General features: G+C 42.0%; 1 protein-coding gene across 2 annotated transcripts in view; it reads right to left on the reverse strand.

The window, feature by feature from the left end:
* The window catches only part of DNAH3 (dynein axonemal heavy chain 3), a 249,056-nt gene that overhangs the window by 177,908 nt on the left and 56,180 nt on the right, over positions 1-14,968 (reverse strand). For both annotated transcript variants that reach the window (XM_059881557.1, XM_059881556.1), the window contains exons 18-20: positions 13,901-14,112; positions 9,780-9,871; positions 4,146-4,260 (exon numbers count right to left, since the gene is read on the reverse strand). In XM_059881557.1, coding sequence (XP_059737540.1) covers positions 4,146-4,260; positions 9,780-9,871; positions 13,901-14,112 — 419 coding nt within the window. The remainder of the gene's footprint in view (positions 1-4,145; positions 4,261-9,779; positions 9,872-13,900; positions 14,113-14,968) is intronic.

The following is a 14,968-nucleotide window of genomic DNA, read 5'->3' on the forward strand; positions in this document are numbered from 1 at the left end:
TGTGGTAGGTCTGGTCTTTCTTACTCTGTTTTCACTTCCTTCAGGCTTATATCTGGGTGCTTAATTTGGAGCTAGAATATATTTTCTCATCCACCTTTTACCAGTAGCTCTGTAGTGGGAGGTAAGTCCAGCTATTTAATAAAGTGGTACCTTGATTCTTATTTTGCTGTTGACCATTGCCTATAGCTACTTCAATCAAAAACTCTGAAGACTGGCCAGAAGTAACTGAGCTGTTATCAGGTTCCTCAACTTAACTCCTCAACTCAGCCCCAAAGCCTCTATCTATCTAATCCAATCAGATCATGTAACACCTTTTGGCCTGGTCTTTCTGGGAGGGGCCCCAGTTTTCCTCCCTTCCATTGACTTGTCTACAGTTGTTAATCAAATGAAATCAAGGCATTGAGAGAAAGAGGAAAAGAAGTCACAATAGATGACATGCAGCCTGGGAGACAGGGAAGTATGAGAGCATTTAGGGTTTTAGTTCTCAATTCACACTGCACTTTAAAAAAGTCAGTCAGTTCAGTCAGTCAGTTCAGTTGCTCAGTCGTGTCCGTGTCCATGAATCGCAGCACACCAGGCCTCCCTGTCCATCACCAACTCACACAGTCTACTCAAACTCATATCCATCGAGTCGGTGATGCCATCCAGCCATCTCATCCGCTGTCATCCACTTCTCCTCCTGCCCCCAATCCCTCCTAGCATCAGGGTCTTTTCAAATGAGTCAACTCTTCGCATGAGGTGGCCAAAGTACTGGAATTTCAGCTTTAGCATCAGTCCTTCCAATGAACACCCAGGACTGATCTCCTTTAGAATGGACTGGTTGGATCTCCTTGCAGTCCAAGGGACTCTCAAGAGTCTTCTCCAACACCACAGTTCAAAAGCATCAATTCTTCGGCACTCAGCTTTCTTCACAGTCCAACTCTCACATCCATACATGACCACAGGAAAAACCATAGCCTTGACTAGATGGACCTTTGTTGGCAAAGTAATGTCTCTGCTTTTGAATATGCTATCTAGGTTGGTCATAACTTTCCTTCCAAGGAGTAAGCGTCTTTTAATTTCATGGCTGTAGTCAACATCTGCAGTGATTTTGGAGCCCAAATAAATAAAGTCTGACACTGTTTCCACTGTTCCCCCATCTATTTCCCATGAAGTGATGGGACCAGATGCCATGATCTTCGTTTTCTGAATGTTGAGCTTTAAGCCAACTTTTTTACTCTCCTCTTTCACTTTCAACAAGAGGCTTTTTAGTCCTTCATCACTTTCTGCCATAAGGGTGGTGTCATCTGCATATCTGAGGTTATTGATATTTCTCCCGGCAATCTTGACTCTGGCTTGTGCTTCTTCCAGCCCAGCATTTCTCATGATGTACTCTGCATATAAGTTAAATAAGCAGGGTGACAATATACAGCCTTGACGTACTCCTTTTCCTATTTGGAACCAGTCTGTTGTTCCATGTCCAGTTCTAACTGTTGCTTCCTGACCTGCATATAGGTTTCTCAAGAGGCAGGTCAGGTGCTCTGGTATTCCCATCTCTTTCAGAATTTTCCACAGTTTATTGTGATCCACACAGTCAAAGGCTTTGACATAGTCAATAAAGCAGAAATAGATGTTTTTCTGGAACTCTCTTGCTTTTTCCATGATCCAGTGGATGTTGGCAATTTGATTTCTGGTTCCTCTGCCTTTTCTAAAACCAGCTTGAACATCTGGAAGTTCACGGTTCACATATTGCTGAAGCCTGGCATGGAGAATTTTGAGCATTACTTTACTAGTGTGTGAGATGAGTGCAGTTGTGCGGTAGTTTGAGCATTCTTTGGCATTGCCTTTCTTTGGGTTTGGAATGAAAACTGACCTTTTCCAGTCCTGTGGTCACTGCTGAGTTTTCCAAATTTGCTGGCGTATTGAGTGCGGCACTTTCACAGCATCATCTTTCAGGATTTGAAATAGCTCAACTGGGATTCCATCACCTCCACCAGCTTTGTTCGTAGTGATGCTTTCTAAGGCCCACTTGACTTCACATTCCAGGATGTCTGGCTCTAGGTGAGTGATCACACCATAGTGATTATCTGGGTCATGAAGATCTTTTTTGTACAGTTCTTCTGTGTATTCTTGCCATCTCTTCTTAATATCTTCTGCTTCTGTTAGGTCCATACCGTTTCTGTCCTTTATCGAGCCCATCTTTGCATGAAATGTTTCCTTGATGTCTATAATTTTCTTGTATAGGAGACAGGGATCAAGACCATGCCCAAGAAAAAGAAATGCTAAAAAGCAAAATGGCTGTCTGAGGAGGCCTTACAAATAGCTGTGAAAAGAAGAGAAGTGGAAGCAAAGGAGAAAAGGAAAGATTTAAACATCTGAATGCAGAGTTCCAAAGAACAGCAAGGAGAGATAAGAAAAAATTCAGGGGTGCCTTAAAAATACAGAATCCCAGGCCAGAGTAATGTTGTGATTTATAGTAAGACAGATAATTGGCCTCTGTCCCTGTTGTTGGCACAGCTCCTAAAACCCTTGGAATTTCCTAAGGGATGACAGAAATTTTGTTTTCTTAATGAGGTGGCTTTTGTACCACATCTAAGGTGGGGAGTTGGTTGTCAGGAGAGTCAACCCTGTGATTAGAGGGTTGGAACTTTTAGTCCACCAACTTGTCTCCTGGCAGGGGAATGGGGATGGAGAGTGAGTTCAATTACCAATGGCCAATGATTTAGTCAATTATGCCAAAGTAATAAAGCCTTTATAAAAACTCAAAAGGAGAGTGGTCAGAGAGCTTCTGAGTTGGTGAACATGAGATCTGGGTGAGTGGCATGCTCAGAAAGAGCATGGAAATGCCACACCACTCCCCCATACCTTGCCCTAGGCATTCCATCTGGATGTTCCTGGGTCCTATATCTTATAATAATCCAGTGATCTATTAAGTAAACTCTTTCTGAGTTCTACCAAATTAAATGAACCCAAGGAGAGACCTCCAATCTATAGCTGGTTGGTCAGAAGCACGATAACCTGGGCTTGAGACTGGCATCTGAAGTCGGGGGTGAGGAGAATTGGCAGTCTTGTAGTCTTAACCTATGGAATCTCTGGGTAGATAGTGTCTACTTACAACTGAATTGAATCGTAAGGCACCCAGCTGGTGTCATATACTGCATGGTAGTGTGGGAGTGCTCCCCAGCCACCCTCAACACAGGCACATTGGAACTGAGTGACCAGAAGGAGTACCAGGGTTGAGATGCACTGCTTAAAGAGCCAGTGCCCTGCATTATATGAATTTCTGCCTGTTGCCTCACCTAAGCAGCAAGCTCTCCTTCTCATGGCCCACCCCAAGAACAAGACAGCCTCTGAAGATGGCTGAGCAAACCTTTAAGGTTTATGCACTCTATGAACTTATATATTTTCTAGAAGCACCAGTGAAAAGAAAGTGTACAGCCTTGCTCTTCAAAATGTGGGTCCAGAGACCACAGCTTCAGTATTACTTGGGAGCTTGCTGGAATTGCAGAACCTCGGGACCCAGGTTAAGCTTGCTGGATCAGAACCTCCACTTTAGAAAGACTCTCAGGTGATTCCTGCACTTAATAACACTTGAGAAGTGCTGAGTACTGTCCACCTCAGTTATATTTCTGAGGGACCTGGGGTGCCTTCCCTGGGAGGTGCTAATTCGGGAGGCTGTTCAGCTCCTTTTCAATAGAAAGCTTGTTGCTCTGAATTAAAAGGCCTTTCTCGTTTGAAAATGCATCCTTCCATGGTGTGTGGAATGAAGGCTGACTGGCACAGGAAGTCAGATAGGAGGAAACAAGCTAATGCAACAGCATAGTGGTTATAGACAACAATGCTGTATTAAAAACTTCAAAGCTGCTAAGACTAGACCTTAATTATCCTACCACAGAAAGGAAAGGATAGGTATGTGACATGATAGGGGTGTTAATGGTAATCATATTGGATGGTAGTCACAGTGCAATATGTAAAAGTATTAAATCAACACGTTGTATACTTTAAACTTACAAATGTTATATGTCAATTATGTATCAACAAAAAATTTTAAGACAGATTAGAGATCCTTCTTCCTTGATTTTCTGGCAATTTTGAATCCCTTCTGTAATTTACTACATAATAAATGGGCTGCTCTCAGGGGGCTGAACTGTTGGACTGAGACTCACAGTGTCCCTGTACTTCACAAAGTTGAACGTCATGTTAACCCAGTCTAACTTCATTTTCTCCAAGTTTTTCTCCAGAGAGTATTCCTTACTGGCAGCTGCACCGATGGGCTCCAGTCTAAAGAGGAGACAGAGTGATAGTAACATCAACAGAGGAGGCATCAAAAATACATCAAAGGAGGAATTTCAGCTCAGCCATTAGAGAAATTTAAAAAGCCTTTAATTTTACAAAAAGTTTACCATCCTACTCTAATATTTACCAGTATCTCCAATGTTTTGCAGGGTTTCTTTACCCTTGGCACTATGGACTTTTGGGGCTATATTAAAGGCTGAATTGTATCTCTCCAAAAATCATATTGAAGTCTTAACCTCCAGTGCCTCATAATGTGAGTTATTCTGTTTGGACATGAATAGTTCTTTGCGTGCTAAGTCACTTCAGTTGTGTCTGACTCTGTGTGACCCTATGGACTGCAGCCTGCCAGGCTCCTCTGTCCATGGGATTCTCTAGGCAAGAATACTGGAGTGGGTTGCCATGCCCTCCTCCAGGAAATCTTCCTTACCCAGGGATTGAACCCATGTCTCTTATGTCTCCTGCATTGGCAGGTAGGTTCTTTACCACTTATTTGGGAAGCCCAAATAAGTCTTTGAAGATGTAGTTAAATTAAAATGAGGTCATATGACTGGTATCATTAAAAAAAAAAAAAAAGTATTTATTTATTTAGCTGTGCCGGGTCTTTAGTTGTGGCATGTGGGATCATAGTTCTCCAACCATGGATTGAACCTGGGCCTCTTGCATTGGGAGTGCAAAGTGTTAGCCACTGGACCAATGACTGGAATCTTTATTGGAAGAGGAGATTAAGATACATACATAGAGGGAAGACCATAGGAGGACACAGGAGCAGGCAGTCATTTGCAAGTCAAGGAGAGAGGCCTTAGAAGAAACCAAATCCCAGCCCTCAGTCCCTATCCCCTGCCCCCACCCCCAAGAAAAACCCCTTTGACCTTAGACTTCAAACCTACAATTGTGAGAAAGTAAATTTGTGTTGTTTAAGCCAATCGGATTATGGTATTTGTTACAGCAGCACTAGAAAACTAATACAGGGAGATAATTCTTTGTTGCGAGCGGCTGTTCTGCGCACTGCGGGATGTTTAGTAGCATCCTTGGCCTCAACCCACTAGATGCCAGTAGCTGACTCCCCTAGTCCTCATCCCTTGCCAGTTGCACCAACCAAAAATGTCTCCAGGTGTTGCAAAGTATCCCCTGGGGGTGGACATCCCCAGTTGAGAACCACTATTTTAAGCATTAAAACAAGATCTTTTTTCCATTTTCATTTACTCCTTATTCCTATTTACTTCAGAATTAGTGGGCTTCCCAGGTGATATGAGTGGTAAAGAACCTGCCTGCCAGTGCAGGAGGCTTAAGAGACGCAGGTTTGATTTATTATTGACTTCTTATTCAGATCTTAGAACTTCTGTTAATTTATATGATGGCTTTTTCTCCACTTTCTGTCCATACTTTTAAAAAACATATCTGATATTTTCCTGATGCATTGGCCTATCCATGGAACAGCCCCTCTAGAGGTTCCATAGAAAGAGAGACATAGTGAGAGAAGGAGAAGATAAATTCCTTTCTTCTTCTTTCTGCAGGAGAGCCAAATCCAGGTGTGGCTGAAGAACTGGGAAGCAGAGTTCTTGAAGGGAAAAGGAAGGATTATTCTGTCTGCCTCAGCACTCTCTTTCATTGTATCCATCTGATCTTTACATACATTTTAGCAAACTGAAGCCCAGAGGAAGCAAGTGACATGTCCAGAGCCACATATACAGCTGCAGAGGGCCAGAACCAGGTCTAGATACCAGTTCCTCTGACTCCTAATCCAGCGTTTCTTTCTCCCCAACTATGTGCTTTCTGCCCTATCAGAGGAGCAATAGAATCACTCACATGTGGTCAGCCAAACAGGGCAACTGAGTTGAGCTGAAAACCCAAATTTAGCCTCACGGTGGGAAGTAGAAGAGGCATGGATAATGCCAGATGAACACATCAGCAGCATGGTCACCATCCTAAATGTGACCTTCTCAGGAGACAACTAAATTGAGTGAGCATAAAGAGAATAATAAAAGCAGGTGTCAACCCAGATGAGTATGAAACAAATAGGCTGGATGTGTGGCTGTGACTAAGTCACTTGACAGGCCTTCAGTTCCCATTTGCCCATATCAAAGGTTTTGGTATAATTAAATAAGACAAAATGCTTGGAAATGTGCCTTATGACTTATGATTATGCAGATAATTGCAGGAGGGGATTACTAAGGTTGGGAGTCCATGAAGTATATTAAATTGACCTTATCCAAATGCACTGTTAGTCACTCAGTCATGTCTGACTCTTTGTGACCCCATGGACTGTAGCCTGCCAGGCGTCTCTGTTCATGGATTTCTCCAGGCAAGAATACTCGAGTGGGTAGCATTCTCTTCTCCAGGAGATCTTCCTGACTCAGAGAGCAAATCTGGGTCTCCAGCATTGCAGATTCTTTTACTGTCTGAGCCACCAGGGAAGCCCCCTAACTAACTGTGGGCTGTGATAAAACTACCTTAACTACAGAGAGTGAGCTATAGAGGGCACCATACCTCACTAATAGGTGGTAGCTGAGAACTTAAAAATTAAGTCAGTTCAGGTTACATGCCTTATCTCATAATCCTCACAATAACTCTTGATCACCTGGTTACTATTATTATTTCTATTTTACAGATAAGGAGACTGGGCACACAGAGGTTAACAACTTGGCCAAGGCATTACCACTTCTGGATCTGTCACAACTGAGCCCGGTGGTGAGAAGTGTGGCAGGATGCTGTGTACTTACTCACGCTCTGTCTCCAAAGGTGGGTTTATCTTTCAAGGCAGTAAAGAGTAACAATTAAGGCTCTGAAGTCAGCTAGCCTGGGCTCAGGTCTTGGTTCTTGCAACCTCTGGATAGTTACTTAATTTCTCTAATCAATTTATTTTCTCATCTGTAAAATGTGACTAAAATTACCTAGAATATTAGGTTGTTGTGATGGATAAGTTGGCCAATACATACAAAATACTCAGTGCAGCATAATTATTCTAGAGCTGCTATTTCTTCGGAACATCTTACTGGGGAAAATGAGGCCCTTTAATAAAATTACATAAACTTGGTAAAAATGCATGTGTCCAATCCCAAAGAAAGGCAATGCCAAAGAATGCTCAAACTACCACACAACTGCACTCATCTCACACGCTAGTAAAGTAATGCTCAAAATTCTCCATGCCAGGCTTCAGTAATACGTGAACTGTGAACTTCCAGATGTTCAAGCTGGTTTTAGAAAAGGCAGAGGAACCAGAAATCAAATTGCCAACATCCGCTGGATCATCAAAAAAGCAAGAGAGTTCCAGAAAAACATCTATTTCTGCTTTATTGACTATGCCAAAGCCTTTGACTGTGTGGATCACAATATACTGTGGAAAATTCTGAAAGAGATGGGAATACCAGACCACCTGACCTGCATCTTGAGAAACCTGTATGCAGGTCAGGAAGCAACAGTTAGAACTGGACATGGAACAACAGACTGGTTCCAAATAGGAAAAGGAGTATGTCAAGGCTGTATATTGTCACCCTGCTTATTTAACTTATATGCAGAGTACATCATGAGAAACACTGCGCTGGAAGAAGCACAAGTTGGAATCAAGATTGCCGGGAGAAATATCAATAACCTCAGACACGCAGATGATACCACCCTTATGGCAGAAAGTGAAGAAGAACTAAAAAGCCCCTTGATGAAAGTGAAAGAGGAGAGTGAAAAAGTTGCCTTAAAGCTCAACATTCAGGAAACGAAGATCATGGCATCCGATCCCATCACTTCATCGCAAATAGATGGGGAAACAATCGAAACAGTAACAGGACTTTATTTTCATGGGCTCCAAAATCACTGCAGATGGTGACTGTACCCATGAAATTAAGAGACATTTGCTCCTTGGAAGAAAAGCTATGATGAACCTAGACAGTGATTTAAAAAGCAGAGACATTACTTTGCTGACAAAGGTCCATCTAGTCAAAGCTATGATTTTTCCAGTAGTCCTGTATGGATATGAGAGTTGGACCATACAAAAGGCTGAGCATTAAAGAATTGATGCTTGTGAGTTGTGGTGCTGGAGAAGACTCTGGAGAGTCCCTTGGACAGCAAGGAGATCCAACCAGTAGGAAATCAGTCCTGAAGATTCATTAGAAGGATTGATACTAAAGCTGTAGCTCCAATACTTTGGCTACCTGATGCAAAGAGCTGATTCATTGGAAAAGACCCTGATGCTGGGAAAGACTGAAGGCAAGAAAAGAAGTAGGTGACAGAGGATGAGATAGTTGGATGGCATCACTGACTCAATGGACATGGGTTTGAGCAAACTCTAGGAGACAGTGGAGGACAGGGAAGCCTGGCATGCTGCAGTCCATGGGGTCGCAAAGAGTCAGACATGATTGAGCGACTGAACAACAACAACAATAAAATATTATAATTTCAACACATAATCACTATTTAAAATAGGTATTTTGCTTTTTTTTTCCTTAATAAATCTTTGAAGGCCAGCCTTTATTTACACACTCAGCACAGCAAATTCAGAATAGCTACATTTAAAGGCTGAGAGGCCACATGTAGCAAGCTGCTCCTGTACTGCACAGCACTGACCTGGAGTATTTGTTAAAACACAGATTGCAGTGCTCACCCCTTGAATTTCTGATTGAACAAATTGGGGTGGCGCCTGAGAATGTGCATTTCTAACAAGTTCGCTGGTGATGCTGATGTAGCTGGACTGGGATCACAATCTGAGAATCATGTGTGTTGAGTGAGCCCAAACCCAGTTGCCTAACGGGGTCTTTAGTCTCAGGAACACATCTCCCCACCCATCACCCTGAAGGAAGTATGGAAAAACAAACAGGGTTCTGAGAATCTCTGGTCATAAAAACAGCAGTTTCAATAGTACAAATTCTCACATGCAAACTCTAGGGGCATTTGGAGAAGGAGAGAAAGCAAGTGAAGAGATTTCTCATTTGACCATATTTTATTTAGCTCAGAGAGCCCCTTCTGTTTGTTGCTGTTGTTTAACAAGGAGGAAACTGAGGCCCAGAGAAGTTCTATGGTCTTGCTCAAAGTCTAGCTGGACTTGGAGCTCAGGTTCAAAGAACTCTTTAAAAATTTTTATTTTTGAAATAGAATCTCTAACTCAATTTTCTAGTCGTAATCTGACATCAACTCTGCAACTGGAGGGACTTCCCTAGGTGGCCCAGTGGCTAAGACTCTGCACTCCCAATGCAAGGGGCTGGGTTCAATGTCTGGTCAGGGAACTAGATCCCACACGCTTCAACTAAGAGTGTGCATGCTGCAACTAAAGATCCCACATGCCACAACGAAAATCAAAGATCCTGCAACTAAGAGCTGATGCAGCCAAATAAATAAATATTAAACAAAAAACAGAAACTCCACAGCTGGAGATGAAAGCTTCACCAGCTGCTAGTCAGCTGAAATAGAGGTTCTCCTAAACCAGAATGAGAAATGTAGCTTGCTATACAGCCAGTCACACAACTATAGGAAATTACAGATACCTTGACCAAAAAACTTTCTGAAAGGAGACATCTTACTTTTCAATGAATTTGCCAAATCCAAATTCCAGCATATTTGAGAGACAAGTCGTTTCAGTGGGCTTTATTTCATAGCCGACAATCTCACTGATCTGCGAAGAGAAAAAAACAAGTGTGTATTGTCCAAATTAGTGTTGTTCAGTAGACTTCTTGTGATGACTGAAATGTTCTAGAGCTGTGCTGTCTTGGGCAGGAGCCACCAGTCACATTCAGCTGGTGAGCCCTGAGATGGTGGCTAATGTGACCGAGGAACTGATTTTCAAATTTTATTTTACTTATTTATGTTTAAATAGCTGAGTGTAGCAAGTGGCTATCGAATTGGACAGTGCAGGTCTAAGTATCTCGGAGGCAGCCTAGGGCCCCAACTGCATTGTGTCTGGTTTACTGGGGGTTGTTCTCCCACCAGAACTTGGCATAATGCAAACATGTGGGTACCTTATGGGTCTCACACTACCTAACAGCCCTCACAACTAAGTCCGGTTTTGTGCTCCCAGGCAATGAACCAGGGAAAAATGTGGTTCATGCTCAGAAGCTGCTGGATGTGCTGAATAAAACATGGGACAGACAGATTCCCAAATTCTGTGATCTGAGGGTGCTGGGAAAGAGAAAAATCTTCCTACCAACTCAGTGTACTAACTGGTTGGAAATGTCAGCACTTGTTATGCCCATTCCTTTCATGTAAATATTACCCCACTTTATCTTTTAAGTGAAAATATCCCTGTGAACAGTCTTTGATGAAGTCTATGATGGCTTTTGAACACTTTTATAGGGATTGAGAGACCTGGGCAGCATGACGGTTATGTGTGCTCAAGAAGAGCATGTGGGTTGGGGAAATGAAGCTCTGTAAAAAACCTTATTGCCCAGTTTTGCATCTGCCCAGCTCCAGTAGGACTAAAGAATATCAGAGCAGGAAGGGATATGCAAGTTGCATCAGGTTCTGTCTCATTCAGCCCTGTGTCCCTGGGGCCTGGAATGTAACATCAATAAGCACTTGTGGAGTGAAAGCGTGAGTGAATCACCCAATTCAAACAGCTTCCAATCTGGGTTCTGAGGTCACCTGGAGGACCACTGAGGTAATGAAATAACAAAAGCAATATTACTGCAGGCTTACTATGTGATAGGCACTGTTTTAAGAGCTTTACGTACTTCCGTCATTCTCCCAACAAGGTGAAGAAGGTACTAATACATTATTATTCCCATTTTACATAAAAGGAAACTGATAAAGAAATTAAGTATCTTGTTTATGACCATTCAGCTAATAGATCATAATAGCCATCAGAATTGGGACTTGGATCTAATTCTGAGGCCAGATCTCTCATCCACCATACCTTAGTGTTTCCTATAGGTCTTCTAGGTATAGTTGTACAGATTATATACTGGATAACTCTAGAAAGTACAGTTCAAACTGTAGGGCACAAAAATAGCATTTCCTCAAGAACAAACGGCACAATTGTTTCTGGTGGCTCTGGGCTCCCATTTATTCTCTAATTCTTCAAGTATGACTTTAGAACAACACATTATCTCTAGGGTTAAATGACATAACTGTCTAAAGCACTTGGCATAGCACTTGACCTATGAAAGACTCAGAGATTTGTAGTTTTATTTTTAAATTGCTTTTGTTAATTATATAGATGAAAAAGGCATCTGGTTTTCTAATTCTAAGAGCCTGAAGTTATACTGTCCAATATGTAGTCACTAACCCCCTGTAGTCGGAGAAGGCAATGGCAAGCCACTTCAGTACTCTTGCCTGGAAAATCCCATGGATGGAGGAGCCTGGTAGGCTTCAGTCCATGGGGTCGCAAAGAGTCGGACACGACTGAGCGACTTCACTTTCACTTTTCACTTTCACACATTGGAGAAGGAAATGGCAACCCACTCCAGTGTTCTTGCCTGGAGAATCCCAGGGACGGGGAAGCCTGGTGGGCTGCTGTCTATGGGGTCGCACAGGGTCGGACACAACTGAAGTGACTTAGCAGCAGCAGCAGCAACACCCTGTAGTTATTGAGAACTCGAAATGCAACTAATTCATATTGAAATATGCTGGAGTTTTGTGAAAGCATGCCATATTTCAAAGAGAGATCACATTAATGTTTTTATACTGATTATCTATTGAACTGATAATGTTTTAGACATGTTTGGTTAAACATATTCACAATTTATTTCACCTGTTTATACTTTTAAAAATGTGGCTACTAGAAACTTTAAACTTACATACTTGCTTATTATTTCCATTGGGCAGCAGCATCCTAGAGAGTCAGCTTTGGTACATAATCAGTGCAGCATTACCTGTTCTATCCTGTTTTAAACTGCAGCAGCAATAAAGTCTATGTTTCAAACGTGGAGACTAGCTTTTCTTGCTTAAGTTCTGGGAAATGGTCAGAAATCTCAAAACCACCACCTCACAACCCTAGAAAATCCATTTTGTAGCCTTGAGAGCTACAGATGGTTAAGCCTACAGAACCCCCGCCAGAGCCAAATCTGTAAACAAGGATCTCCTGAGTTGGCACTTAGAACTGAGAATGCATCCTCCACTGACGATGGAGACAATTTATTGATCTTCAAAGGATTGCTGGGAAGATGAAATGAGAGAATCCACATAAAGTATTAACAGTACTCAGTACATAGTTGGTACTCAGTACACTTTAGCTATTATTGTTACTATTTTAATTCCAGGGAATTTCTCCCCCAATCTGTCCATCTAACTGGCTTATAAGTGAGAATTATTAATGTCTAGGAATGGTTGGGATTTTTAAAGTGCCCAACTATGAGAATACTATCTTCACAGGGGAAGCAGCAGATGGAGAGAGGAAGGCTTTCTGAGGGTCCCCTGTAACATTGTTTAAATGCCACTGATGAGGATACTTTCTATAATGCCATCTCATGGAGAGACCTAGCACTGCTGGAGGGCATCTGGCTACCTCACTCTCTAAATGGGTCAAAGTGCTAGTCAGGTTAGATCCACAGGGAGAGGCACCCCATGAGTACCAAGTAAGGCGGCTGTCCTTGTACAGATCTGTCTGCTGAGGCAGTTCAAGACCCAAAGTCTACTAGACGTCTTCGCTCTGTTCTTTACATCCTACGCTTATGTTTTGAATTTCAATACTCCTAATAAGGGTGCTCTCAGACTGCTTCTTAGAGAGAATGTCCCTGGTCTTGTGCATGGTTTTCAGAGAGGAAATTTCAGGCCCAGTCAGGGAGGGATCTGTGTATGGAGAGCCAATCTCATCTCCACCTCCACACAGAGCAACTCCCTGGTAGAAGACGTTTCAAGGCCATTGCAAGCTCTTGAATATGATGGTTATTTTCAAACACAGAGTTTCCTTTTTTCTTATTAGTATTCACACCACATCTGTCACCCTCACACTTGATTGCTTGTAAAAATCCCATCGTTTTCAGGGAGAATATTTATTATTCTCATTTATGGACTCAAAAGGGCTGAAGAAAACAGTGCAAAATTATTTCTGAACATAGCCTGCTGGACGATGAAGCTGAAGTAGAAATCATTTGGCATCATTAGGAGCCCCCAGAAATAGACTTTCTCTTTTGTGTAGCCTAGGTCAAGGAACAAATCCAGGCCCCTCTCCTTGTAATTCGAGACCCTTATCATCTTTTGGGGCTTCCCGGGTGGTGCTAGTGGTAAAGAATTTGCCTGCCAATGCAGGAGACAAAAGAGACATGGGTTCGACTCCTGGGTCAGAAGGATCCCCTGGAGCAGAAAACGGCAACCCACTTCAGTATTCTTGCATGGAAAATTCCATGGACAAGGGAGCCTCATGAATTACAGTCCATTGGGCCCCAGAGAGTCAGACACAACTGAGCAACTGAGCACTATTGTCTTTAGGACCCTGCGCAGCCATGTGCTTAGGAAAGCAGATAAGGAGAGCTTTTGTGGCCACTGGCTGGACTAATACTCAACCACCAGCAATGGGGTCCCCAAAGAAAAGGATCAGCCTATTTATGTGGAGAGGCAGGAAGGGTATCACCGCCTTTACTACTCTCTTGGCCTCAAGTAGATTCTCCTTTCAGAAAGAAGAACCTTGGCCCATTAATGGTTCCTGCCTTCCAAAGGGCTATCAGGACCAGAAACGGGCTGGGCTGGTGGGGTGGGCAGTGACAAGGACCTGCTGCCAGTGCCGGTCTTTCATTCCTGGGTTGCAGGAAATGGTGAGGATAGGGATGTGCTGCTTGAATTTATCAATCTTGATTTTCACATTCTCTGCTAAGCGCCTAGGTGCAGGCATGTCCGCTAAGGTCTTGGTCAATTTGTATATTGTCCTCCACATATTCCCTATTTCTTCTGCGATTTCCTCAGCATTCAGTAAAAAGAGGGGTCCTGAAATAGAAAAGATGGGGTGGGAGAAAGGTCAGATCACCAAATAGTGTTAATCACATGTACCTTAATTCTCTGAATTTAGAATTATGTCTATGGTATGACACTGTTAACAAGCACAAGCTTTGGAGTTGGTCTGAAAGCTCTATCTAACCAGTGAAGCCTTGGGCATACTGATTGAACTTTTCTAAGCCTCAGTAGTAATGGGTACCTTGGAGGGTAGCTGTAAAAATTATATGAGACAAGTAAAGTGGCTAATATAATGCCTGGCATAGAATGTTAGTACATGGAAGCAATTGTTAGTGGAAGTTGTAGACCCTATTACAGAAGTATCGAAAAGTGTTCCACAAATGCTGTGAAATATTAACAATTGGCGAATGTGGGTGAATAGGGACATGGGAGTTAACTGTACGGTTCTGACAGATTTTATGCAAGGCTGAATTATTTAAAAATAGATATTCTTTAAAGCAGAAAATGACATCTCATTAAAAAAAACTTTGCCAAAACATTCATTTTCTTCTCCCTTTCTTTCACAGGTATCTTTTAACATTTGGGTTTCACATTCAGTCTTTCCATGTTGCTGCTTTCTTCTTTTATATTTCAAATTAATATTAACTCTTATATTATCATGTTGCTAATTAACTCAAAAATACTTTTCTTTCAGGGCTGCTGAGACTAAAAATAGATTCATTTATATAACTTCATTAATAAATAACATACTTTATCAGCCCACACAACTTTGTTAATAGAATATTAATAATTTTTTAAAAGAAGGAAAAATATGCACATTTCTTTTTATATATATAAAAAGATACAATATATAAAAAGAATCATATACCATGTTTAAGTGAAGTTTATC

The sequence above is a fragment of the Bos taurus genome, chromosome 25, assembly GCF_002263795.3.
Source record: "Bos taurus isolate L1 Dominette 01449 registration number 42190680 breed Hereford chromosome 25, ARS-UCD2.0, whole genome shotgun sequence".
In the NCBI taxonomy this organism is placed as follows: Eukaryota; Metazoa; Chordata; class Mammalia; order Artiodactyla; family Bovidae; genus Bos; species Bos taurus.